Source organism: Typopeltis vanoorti, chromosome 18 (assembly GCF_054136105.1).
Source record: "Typopeltis vanoorti isolate ZY-2024b chromosome 18, IOZ_Tvanoo_1.0, whole genome shotgun sequence".
NCBI lineage: Eukaryota > Metazoa > Arthropoda > Arachnida > Uropygi > Thelyphonidae > Typopeltis > Typopeltis vanoorti.
Window position 1 is genome coordinate 3,584,369 of NC_143566.1, and position 13,057 is coordinate 3,597,425.

The 13,057-nt window shown below is 37.1% G+C and overlaps 1 protein-coding gene across 1 annotated transcript in view; it reads left to right on the forward strand.

Moving 5' to 3' along the window:
- Positions 1-13,057, forward strand: part of ACC (acetyl-CoA carboxylase) — a 1,393,224-nt gene that overhangs the window by 1,283,630 nt on the left and 96,537 nt on the right. Inside the window, exon 50 of the mRNA XM_090408519.1 lies at positions 4,699-4,966. Coding sequence (XP_090264645.1) covers positions 4,699-4,966 — 268 coding nt within the window. The remainder of the gene's footprint in view (positions 1-4,698; positions 4,967-13,057) is intronic.

Consider the following 13,057-nt stretch of genomic DNA (forward strand, 5'->3'; position numbering starts at 1 on the left):
TGGGGAAAGGATGAGAGGGCATCCTTGGAAGCTGAGAATGAAGGCCACCAAGATGGGTGTGAGGGCTAGATTTTTCTCACAGAGGGTGGTGCGTGATTGGAATGGATTGCCATTGGATGTTGTGAATGCAAGCAGTGTTGAATGAATTCAAGAATAAGTATGATAGCTGGTGTGTGTAGTATGTGGCCTCCCTCAGTGAGTCTCTGACTCCCTGGAGGTCTCTCTTCATAATAATATAATAATATATATATATATATATATATATATAATGCTAATATTATTACATATTATGAATGTATCTCTAGGGAGTTGAAAGAATCATTGAGGGAGTAGCCCATTTAGCTCATCTCTGTGAAAGATCCACTCAGTGACATCTAATGGTAGTCCATCCACACACTGACCACATGCTATGAGAATACTCTCAGCCTCACATGTTTTCTAACTACACCTCTAGCCAGCTTCCTAGGATAATCCCCTTTCTCTCCCAAGTTCTAATTCTGCTAGCCAAGATGAAAAATCTTGCTTGCGTTTCCTCAGCCTCCATACATATGCACAATCCAATAGACCAGGCATCATCTTTGTTACTTGATACTGGATCTTTTCAATTGACTTTCAATCTTTTTGGATCCCAGTTGATCTTATCTGTGCTCATCTAGAAATGGTCTTATCTGAACCTTGCAAAGTATTCAATTTTGCAAGGCTAAGAATAATTTCCTTAAAATTAATCCTGAAAGTTAATTTTGTCTTAAACGTTTAGGATAAATTAAAGCTTTTTGCTAGGGTGTTAAGTCATTACATCAGTTGACTGATGTAATGACTTAACACCTTAACGGTGTGGTCCTCAAACTTTAACTCACTATCTATATTAATAATAACCTTCAAGTCTCTAGACTCATCAGGTAGCTCTGTAGTGCAATTGGAAGAATGATGGTACATTGCACCCTTCAACTGGAAAAGGCCAAATTTGATTCTCATCATGATGAGGGAAATCTTTATATAGGCTTTTTCATTTGATGGTGAGTTAGCCAATCTCATACAAGGATAACAGGGTTTTTTCTGCCAGAAATTTGGGTTTTTCCTCCCACATACAGACAAAGCCAGGAGAACACACACAATTTGCAGACAAAAAATACTAGTGGTGGTGGTGGGAGGTAGATGCGTTATGTGTATGTGATGATATTGGTGTTCTGTGTAGATGTTAGATTAAGTGGGAAATGGGAATTTATAGAATGCCCTTCCCATTCCTTGGAAGTGTCACGTAATAATAATAATTACTTGTAGCAAATTCTCGTTAATATTGTATTCTGCCTTCAGTGTCCTCCATCTGAAATGCATAACCTTACATTTGTGCTATATTGAACTAATATTCATTGTCATTTGTCCATATAACCAATATGTTCAAGTCAACCTGTAGGGATGCTGTATCAGCTGTATCCCAATTTTTGCAAAGTAAAATATATGATTATCAGGACAAACCTTACAGGACCAGGTATGATGAGTTGCCATGCTACAAAAAATGCACTTGTTGACAGTATGAATATCTTCCATGTGCATGTACACAGTGATTTGTGTATGTAATGATGTATTAATAACTTTTAACATAAAGAAACATCTATCTATATATATATATTTCTTAAATATTCATTTATCATCATCATCAAATTCCTGACATGCATCCTCAGGATATTATGACAGTACTACATGAAAAAGTTATATCATTACTAACTTATTATTGACAATTTTCCTCCAAATCTATCATTTATCCATTCATTTATTGAAGTAAAAACCACAAAAATGCATTGAACATGGATATATTGTATTTTGTTGTGTTGTTGTTGTTGAGTCCATTGAAGAGCTTCTAGATATGACTATGGAATTGTAGAACTGCTTTGCCAATCTGTTGAACTTTGATGGAGTAGAGCTTTTCTCTAGGGTTATTATCAATTTTCTGTAGAGCAGCAGCAATTTCTGGACAAGAATAGATATGGGCAGGTGTTAGTTCAACTCCTGGACAGTTCTTGCATGCTTCATAGCGCCTACTACTGTCTGGCTGAATTTTCATGCCTTTAAAATGTTCCATCCTTAGTCTGGTGATGATTGTGGTTATTTCTCTATTTTCATTAATTTCACTGATTTCATTCTTCTTCTTGAGTGTTTGTTGTACCGATATTATTTTGGCAACAGAGTTAGTGATAGCTGGTGTAATTTTTGAGGTAAATGTCTTCTTCTTTGGCTAGACTGTCTGCTCTTTCATTGCCATCAATATTTACATGGGCTAGTATCAATTGCAGTACAGAGTTCTTATTTTTCAAATTTAACATTGCTAGTTGTTCACGAATTTCCTGTGTGAGTTTTGTTTTTCAATTTTTTGATGCTTCAAGTGCAGATTTAGAGTTGCTGTAGATGGTTATTCCTTCTATAATGTTTATTACTGGATTCGAGAAATAGAACTTGAGAGATCTATTATGTTGATGAGAGATGTATTATGTTGTATGTACAGTATATGTGTCTTATGTGATGTAACACCATAAACAAGCAACAAGCATTAATTGCTATATAAGTAAAAAGAAAATTTATTTTTAATTGGAAAAAAAAAATTAAAACAAAATGCATTAGAAAATACAGTTGACTTATCTTGGTTATGCTAAAAAGCAGTATATGGTATCAGAATTATGCATTGAATGGGACAAATTTGTAATAGAAAAATATTAAATAGTATGCAGTTTTTATTTTTTATGCAAATTAGCATTATGTGCTGATAAGCATTATGCAGTTAAATGTTATAGTCTGTATTTATGAACTTTGCAAAGGTAAATAAAGCCTTTGCTAGAAAACCAAAGTTTCTGGGAGATATTCATATACATTAAATTAACGAAAGCTTGGTTCTTCTTTTCCTTAGGTTTCTAGCTGCACTCCAAGACTATTTCCAGCAGTGTTTTAACTAAGACACAATGTGTCATTAAGTAATGAGATTGATTTTTTACAGTACAGTTCTTTGAATAAAAGTAACAAACGTGTTTAGAGTTTTGACCACTAGAGTGTGTTATAATCACAATTGCAAATTAGGAAAAGCTGCTACAGAAGTGTATCAGGACCTAAAAAAATGTTTACGGTGATAACTGTCTGAGCTGTACACAGGTGTTCTGCTGGTTTTCAACATTTAAAGAGGGGAAGGGAGTCCCTGGAGAATGAACCACGCTGTGGACAGCCGGTTTCTGCATGAACAGAAATGTGCAAAAGCTAGGGAAATTGTTGCCCATGACTGGTGAATAACCACTAGGCTACTCACTGTACAGCTTGGTGTCTGTAATGAAACAGCCAGATTAATCTTAGAAAGGGATTTGCACAGGAGGAAGATTTATTTGAGGTTTGTGCTACACATGTTGAGACACAAACAGAGAGAGCACCAGGTTGCATGTTGTCAAAATTTCATTCATGCAGTTGATCAAGATCATGTTGCAAAAAATGGTCACTGATGATGAAAGTTGATGTTTTCAGTTTGATCTGGAAACAAAATGCCAGAGCATGGAACGTCATCTCCCCAGCAGAAGAATCAGGTTGCAAAAATCACTTATCAAGACAATGGTCATTGTTTTTTTCGATACTGTCAGAATATCTACCGTGAATTTATTCCTGAGGGCACCAGAGTGTTATATAGGAGTTGTGCAATGTGTTGGGAATGAACTGTTCCAACAATTGGTTTCTGTTGCACAACAACAACATGCACATGCACTATGTGCTGCCTGTGAAGTCGATCTGTGTGATTGAACATCTCCCCCGCCCATTTGCCAGATTTAGTTCCTGCAGACTTTTTTGTTCTTTCCAAAGATGAAGTTTACCTTGAAAGGGGGGGGGGGAGAACATCAACATTGAGGACATCCAACGCAGTGTGACCCAGACGCTGAAAAAGGTTCCTGTTCAGGACTTCTACTGTGCCTTTGAACACCTGTTCGACAGATGTAAATGTTGTACAGAGTTGGAGGAAGATTATTTTAAATCTGTGTAATTGACAATTCCAAATATAGTTCTTCGTTTTGATATAATAATTCTTGTCTCATTACTTAATTGGCACCCTGTGTAGTCATAGCCTACATGGCGTTTGTGATTTATGTATGTTTAATTTTTTTTTCCCTCTTATTTGGAATGCATATGCCTGTTACCTGTGATTGCATATATACAAAATTTATTCCACACATGTAAATGGGAAATGTTAGACAAACCATTGGTGATGATACAAGGCCAGAATGACATTTATTAAGTATTTATATGTTCTCTCTCTCTCTTTATCTGTCTTATTATTGAAAAATTATAATTAATTTGCTCACTCTCTGTCTTGATATTTGAATTGTTCATCTTCACTGCTTCAGTTGTTGGGAACAAATTTTCTCATATTTATTTTTTAAAGATGAACACATGAAAAGACTTAAGTAGCCTGTAATCCATCAGTGGAGTATTGTGTATCTAACAACATTCTCTGTAGGATTTCTGAAGGAGAGGGATATTAACCCAGTATATTGTAGAATATACCTGGACATATTTAAAAATCAGCATATAATTTATTTAAAAAATTATATGCTGATTTTTAAAATTATAGCAAATTATAATTTGCTATAATTTTAACATTAAGCAGAAGTGAATTTTATTATACTGCACTATTTTACAATAATGCTTCATTGTGGATATTTTTTAATCTTGCAGTGGTGGAATTCTGGAACCAGAAGGAACAGTAGAAATCAGATTTCGTAAAAAAGATTTAGTGAAGACAATGCATCGTATCGATACAGTTTGCCAAGAAATTATAACACAATTGAATCTACCAGAATTGACACAGGCTAAAAAATCAGAACTTGATACATTGCTTTGCCAGAGAGAACAGCAGCTACTACCCGTTTATCACCAAGTTGCTCTCACATTTGCAGATCTTCATGATACTCCCGTTCATATGTTAGAGAAAGGGGCTATACAGGTACATATTAGCATATCTTCCATATTTTTGCTCATTGGTTTAGTCCTTATTGATATGAATATAATATGTATGCTTGGGGTGATGTTGAGGAATGTCTATGCGAAAAGGTTGAATTAGAGAAGTGAGCAAGTATGAGGATGCAGGAAGTGTGGGATCAATGACTGTGAGGCTTCTTAGAATGTGAGTAGTAGCATTGAAAAAAGGGAATGAGGGACTTTAGATGTAGATATGGAAGCAAGTAAGACTGAGAGTAAGATTGCATGTGAGACTAACAAAGAAAAAGAGTGTGACTGATGGTCGGATGGTGGCATGAAATACTGATAGTAAGAACGAGAGTTAACTTACAGTAAGATAGCAAATGTGACAGTGTGAATGACAGAGAGAAAGATAGAGTGTGACTGACAGCGGTGTGATAGCAGAGCACTCATCTCTGCTATCATACTGTTTATGATAATTGTGTGCTGATTTGAAGGAATGCATGGAACTGTACAAAAGAGAGAGAGAGAGAGAGAGATGAACCACATTTAAATGGTTTTGGTTTGAGTCACTGGGAGAGACTGTTTCTGGAAGAGAGAATAGATGATCTGAGGAAGTAAGCTATGATATGGAAGAACAGGAAACTGGTATAAGAAAGATCGATGCTTGTGAATGGAGAGATGAGTAGCATGAGTGAAGGATATGAGAAAGTAGGTACACAAAACATTCAGAGAAATGAGGAGGAGAACATCTATTATGTTCATAGATGTTCATCTATGAATGCCAGAAGTAGTAAAATGATGAACAAAATTGTTACATTGATAGTTCATTTGCTACAAAAAAAAAAAAAAAAAAAAAAAAAGTCAGGAAAATATTCTGAGACTGGGCAGAAAGGGAGGGAAGAGAATGCTGTTCATGATAGTAATGGAATATATACCCATCAAAGATTTTGCAAAGGATTTTGACAGATTGCTGCATGATAAGCTGGTAATTAAATTGGAAGGTGGTAAGAATAGCAAAAGTGTGAAATGAGCAGCAGTTAGCCAGTGAGCCAAAAAAATGTGCCTGATTGGAGAGGTTCTATCTGATAGATATAAGCAAGTTGTGTATAGGGAGCTGTATCCCAGAAGCAAAAAGTCTCTAGTGTTATGACCCAAGGGTCTGTTTTCAGGCTGTTGCTGTTTTCAACAGGTATGTTAACTCTATTGGAAAAGGTTGGAATGATGATATACAGTTGTTTGCAGATGATGCAAGGTTGGGAAGAATGATGAGGAGTAGAGCAGATCTGTCTCTTCAAGGGGATTTGAAAAAAAAAGTGGGTTTTGAAAATTAGGAAGGAAAGATGGGATATCTTAAATGAGGTGAAGAAATAAGGGATGGGGGGGGGAATGATAGTGAATAAGGATATAAAATTCTAGGACACCTTGCTAAAATTATGAGAACAGCACACTAGATTACAGCAGTGATGTGCAAGACACTGATATGTAGAAATAAGGATGTCATGGTTCCATTGTATAAGACTATGAATTACTTTGCACAAATTTGGTCACATGGTTTTCAGATGGATTAAGAGATATTGGAAAAGATCCAGAAATCTGACTAAAGTAGTGACATTTCTGGAATGTTCAGTATGAAGGATTGAGAAAATGCAATTTGTATGTGGTTGAGAAGTGGAGGAAAGGAGTGGGGATGTGATTGGGACATGGAAACTGGTAATGGGTTATTACCAGCTTACATGTGTGATGAGGTTTTTCATGGAATGGGAAAGACAGGGATAGAATAAGAGGCCATCTCTGGAATTAAGTTGGTTGTGAGCAGCCTGGTATGAGTAGGGTGTTTTTTTTTTTTATGGAGAGTGACAAGTCATTGGAATGCATTGGCTGAAAAGGTGATGAATGCAAAGATGATGAATGTGTCTGATGCATGGTTCCATGAACTGTGTGTTAGATGCTGTTCTGTTCACATCGTGAGTGAATCAAAAGATTCACTCACGATGAATCTTTTGACTCCACAGAGGTCTGATGATGATAATAGTTATAAATACCTTTAGAACCTACACTGATGAATATACATTTAATCAAATAGTCCATATCATAATCAGTAAAAGAGAGAATTTGCATCCATGATATCTTCATAAGATTTTCAGAGATGAGGGTGATAGTGACCATTTTCTAATTGTTGCTATTCTTAAAGTGAAACAGTAACTATTTTTTGGCACATACAAATCATCTGAGATTCAGTATTAATGAACTAGATAAAACAAAAGAGAGAGAGAATAAAATGTGAGTGTGAATTCAAGCAGAAATTGAAAAATAAATAGCTTGAAGAAAATTGAAATATTTAAAACATCTGGAATCATATCAACGATAGCATTAAAATTAGCAGCAGAAAACTCAGTTGAAATTCAAGGTAAAATACGGTTTAAAAATGGTTTAATGAAGAATGTGAACTGGCAGTGAAGAAAAACAAAAACAAAAAAAAAAAACATAGATGCTTAATAAACCATCTGATATGCTGTTCGGAGATAGAGAGAGAGAGAGAGCAGCTATGAAGCCAAAAAACTAATCAGATACAATTTTTGCATGAACAGATTGAAGAAATCCTGAAATACTTCATATTAAATAACCCTCAAAATTTTTTCTATAAAATTAGAAAACAAAATAAATAGGTCCACATAAAAACAACAATAATCAACAATAGTAATGGGTAAAACACTAGTCACTAGAGATGAATAGCAAAACAAGTGGGAAGAGTAACAAATCCCTAACCATGATGAACCTAACCGGGTGAGGCTTTTGAAAAGAATACAAAGATGAAAACACCACGTTCCGATGAAATAGGAACCAAACTCATGAAATATGGGGGAAGTGAATTAATTGCACAAACTGTTAAATTTAATATAGGAAAATCAAGTCAGAATGGAAAGAATCACTAATAATTCCTATATATAAAAAAAGGAAACAAAAGCGAATGTGAAACTTACAGAGGGATATTGCTCCTGTTAGCTGTCTACAAAATTTTATCTAATATTAGGCTGAAGAAAATATTGATGAATATTATTATTATTATAGTACCCTCCATGGAGTTGACAGACTCATCGTAGGAAGTTCATTCAACTGACAACATATTTATCATACTGAATCTTAAAATCCTTATCACTCCATGCATTAACAACACATTCTGGTAATGTGTGTTTTCCATTCAGTGACAGTTCTCCATGTTAAAAATCTACTCCTCACACCCCTCTTCACCACATTCTTACGTAACTTCCAAGGATGACCTGGTTTCCCCCCCCTCTCGCCTTCTACTCTTTTTATAATCTCATCTGGATTAATCCCATAGAATCCTCTCACTAACTTAAATGTCTCTATCATATCACCTCTTTTCCTCCTATCCACCAAACTCTGCAATCCACATTTTTTCAACCTCTCCACAGCCAGCAGTCCAAAGTCATTATATTGTTTTAGTCACTCATCTCTAGACCTTCTCCATTGTTTCCACATTACACTGAAAACCAGGTGACCAAATTTGAGCACAATAGTCCAAGTGTGGTCTGACCAGTGCTTTATACAGAGACACAACCACTTCCTTATCCCTACACATTAGAGTACTTCTTATCATAGCAGCACTACGATGCACAGCCTTTGCAACACTAGCAATATGCCCTCTAAACTTCATTCTACTATCAACCATTACTCCCAAATCTCTAATCTCATCTACATCCTGCAGTATAGCACCTTCAGTATAGTACACAACCTTATATTTCTGCACTCCAAAATGTAACGCCTTGAACGTCTATTCAAATCCTCCTGAACGGAATTAACATCAGCAGTGCTACCTATAATTCTCCCCAACTGTGCATCATCAACAAACAACTGAAGATCCTCACTCAGTCCACATGATATATTGCTGGCTTCGTTGGTCGAGTGGTTAGCATATCCACTGTCCAGCCACAAGGCTGCAGGTTTGAATCCCGCCGTGGGCATGGATGTTTGTGATTGTCTGTGAAAATACTAGTGGTTGGCAGTAGATGATGATGGTAGTAGCGGTTCGTTGTAGTTGGCAAACTGAGTCCTGGAGACAGAGTTGTAGAGTAGGTGGCCTCCCTCACTGAGTCCAGAGACTCAGTGAGGGAGGCCACACATTTCCCAAACTCTGAGACTCCCTGGAGGTGTCTCTTAATAATAATAATATATCGTATATCAGGCAAGATTCTGAAAGAAACTGGTCTACAGTTGACCAGATTTTTACATTAAGACAGTTGCTACAAAAAATATGAATATAATCAGCAAGCCCATATTTTATTTATGGATTTTAGAAGAGTACTTCATAGAAAGGCCTTTGGAAGTATTACATGAATTAGGAATACATCATAAGATAATAAATTTAATCAAAATTTGCACTACTGACAGCCAAAGCATGGTATTGCCTAGTGGAATTAGATCTAAACATTTTACTTCATGTTGTAGGCTTAATGGATTTTTTACAACACTCAAAAAGAATTAAAATAGAATTTAATACTTCCTATATTTCGTCCTAGTCACTAGGACATCTACAGGGATTACAAAAACAATTAATGTAACATGCACACACAAATCTTACAATACTAAGCCCAACCATGTGGGTGACACTAAAATCCTATCTAGGTGGAGCGCCCTCTAAGGGCGGTAGTAGGTGGCCTGGAATGTAAGGTGGGACTACTGGTGATGAGTGTTTCCCAAATCTTCGGAAGCTTAATGCAACCGTATTTATTAAGATTTGGTTGGTTTCTGAGAGATGTTGCTGCTGCTTCTAAGAAAAGTCTCTCTTTCTTGAATTTGCTGTGGTGGAGCATGGTGGTTTTCTTCCATGATACTCTGTGGGTGGTGTCCAAAACATGGTCAGCCAAGCCTGAATGGCCATAGTTGTGTTTACAGATGTAAGACTTGTGTTCCTCCAGGCAGATGGTTGCTGATCTGCCTGTCTGTCCAAAGTATGCCAGCTTACAGGAACAGGGTACTTTGTAAACTCCAGGCAGCGAGAGAGGAGGGAGCTGATCTTTCGTAGAACGGATAAGGGTAGCAAGTTTGCGGTAGGGCTTATATGCTGTGTGGTTGTAGGTTGTACTTTTTTAGTATCTTGGCTATTTTTTCAGATGTGCCACAGATTTAGGGTATAGTGATGGCATTTTTAAAATCTTGTTGACGAGAAGGACGGGGAATGGGGGAGGAACTGATTATTTTTTTTGATACTGTGTTCGCTGTAGCCATTGGAGAGGAAAGTGTTGTATATGTGGTTAAGCTCAGTAGTGAGGGCGGTTCCACTGGAACAAAGATTGTGGGCTCTCTTGGTAAGAGTTTTGATGATGCAATATTGTTGTGAGGGGTGGTGGTGGGAGAGTTTGTGAATGTATCTGCCTGTGTGTGTGGGGGTTTTCTGTATACAGTGAAGGCAAGTGTATCATTAGGCAGGCGTGTGACTAAGGTGTCTAGGAAGGGTAAACAATTGTTCTTTTCCTTTTCCATAGTAAACTAGATTCTTGGATGTAGGCTATTGAGATGATTGAGGAAGGAGTCTAACATGTCTGGGCCATGAGGCCAAATAGAGAACACATCATCTACATATCTTAGCGCCAGATAGAAGGTTTGAGTGGGGCTGAGTCTATGGCTCGTTTTTTGAATTGGGTTTGTGGAAAAAATCCACAAACCCAATTCCCCACTCAGGCCTATAGTAGATGCCACCAATGCACCTTGCTACAGACTGTCTAAACAGCTGGCCAACTCTCTAACCCCCCTCACCAGAAGGGCCACTTCTTATATAAAAAACTCGACCCACTTTAAAGCACTCACAGAAAATTTAACCTTGAAAATGCAGACATATTGGTAAGCTTTGATATCTCCTCTTTGTTTACCAATATTCCCTTAACTGACACCTTATCTCTCTTAGAAAACGTTTTTCCCTCTGACATCTTAGATCTCTTTTCCTTTGCCATTAACTCTGGGTATTTCTCTTGCAAGAACAAAATCTACAAGCAGATAGAGGGAACCGCCATGGGTTCCCCCCTCTCACCCTCCTTGCCAATTTCTATATGGAAGATTTCAAAAGACGAGCCATAGACTCAGCCCCACTCAAACCTTCTATCTGGCTAAGATATGTAGATGATGTGTTCTCTATTTGGCCTCATGGCCCAGACACGTTAGAATCCTTCCTCAGTCATCTCAATAGCCAACATCCAAGAATCCAGTTTACTATGGAAAAGGAAAAGAACAATTGTTTACCCTACCTAGACACCTTAGTCACACGCCTGCCTAATGATAGACTTGGCTTCACTGTATACAGAAAACCCACACACATAGGCAGATACATTCACAAACTCTCCCACCACTACCCCTCACAACAATATTGCATCATCAAAACTCTTACCAAGAGAGCCTACAATCTTTGTTCCAGTGGAACCGCCCTTACTACTGAGCCTAACCACAGACACAATGCTTTCCTCTCCAATGGATACAGTGAACAGAGTATCAAAAAAATAATCAGTTCCTCCCCATTCCCCATCCTTCTCGTCAACAAGATTTTAAAAATGCCATCACCATACCCTACATCCGTGGCACATCTGAAAAAATAGCCAAGATACTAAAAAAGTACAACCTACACACAGCATATAAGCCCTACCGCAAACTTGCTATCCTTATCCGTTCTACGAAAGATCAGCTCCCTCCTCTCTCGCTGCCTGGAGTTTACAAAGTACCCTGTTCATGTAAGCTGGCATACTTTGAACAGACAGGCAGATCAGCATCCATCTGCCTGGAGGAACACAAGTCTTACATCTGTAAACACAACTATGGCCATTCAGGCTTAGCTGACCATGTTTTGGACACCACCCACAAAGTATCATGGAAGAAAACCACCATGCTCCACTGCAGCAAATTCAAGAGAGACTTTTCTTAGAAGCAGCAGCAGCAGCTCTCAGAAACCAACCAAATCCTAATAAATACGGTTGCATTAAGCTTCCGAAGATTTGGGAAACACTCATCACCAGTAGTCCCACCGTACATTCCAGGCCACCTACTACCGCCCTTAGAGGGCGCTCCAACTAGATAGGATTTTAGTGTCACCCACATGGTTGGGCTTAGTATTGTAAGATTTGTGTGTGCATATTACATTAATTGTTTTTGTAATCCCTGTAGATGTCCTAGTGACTAGGATGAAATATAGGAAGTATTAAATTCTATTTTAATTCTTTTTGAGTGTTGTAAAAAATCCATTAAGCCTCCAACATGATGTCCTCACAGCACTTAAGCTTCTACACACGAATAAACCTTTTACTATTAAGACAGGATTGAAGCAATGAGATGCCCTTTTTCCCCATCGTATTTAAGTTGGCTTTAGAAAAATGTTTTTGAGAAACTGGAAAAAACAACACAGGCAGAACAGTGATATTAGGATATGCAGATGATATATGCCTAGTTGGAAAAAATTATGGAGACATTAGAATAACATTCAGGAAACTCCAAACTTCTGCTGAAAAATTAGGATTACAAATAAATCCAAATAAAACTTGAATATTTTAAAATATGTAGAAACCACAATCAAGGGAGAAATGATCAGTTTCTAATTGATAACTTGAAATTAAAAATGCCACTTCCTTCAGATATCTTTGAACATCGATTACTCAAGATAATAAAATTAATACAGAAATAAAAGCTGAAATGCATGCTTCCAGTAGATCTTATCATCATTACATCATTTACTGTCTTCTAAAATTCTGTCAAACAGTATTAAAACAGAATATACAAGACCAGTCATTAAACGTACTGTTTTATATGGAGCAGAAATCTGGAGCATAACAGACCAAGATTCAAAAAACTTGCAGATCTTTAAAAATAAAATCCATTGAAAAGTTTTTGGATCTGTAAGAGATAACACAACAGGTGAATGAAGAAGAAGACATAATCAAGAATTACAGGAACTCTGTAGAGCTCCACTTCCAGCAGATGAAATTAGAGTTTGCAGATTCAGATGACTCAGACATGTGGAAAGAATGGATGAGGAGAGAATGGCTAAACAAGCATTCAAGATGAGGCCAGATGGAAAGTGACCTAGAGGAGGACTGCGATAGTTCTCAAAGGATAA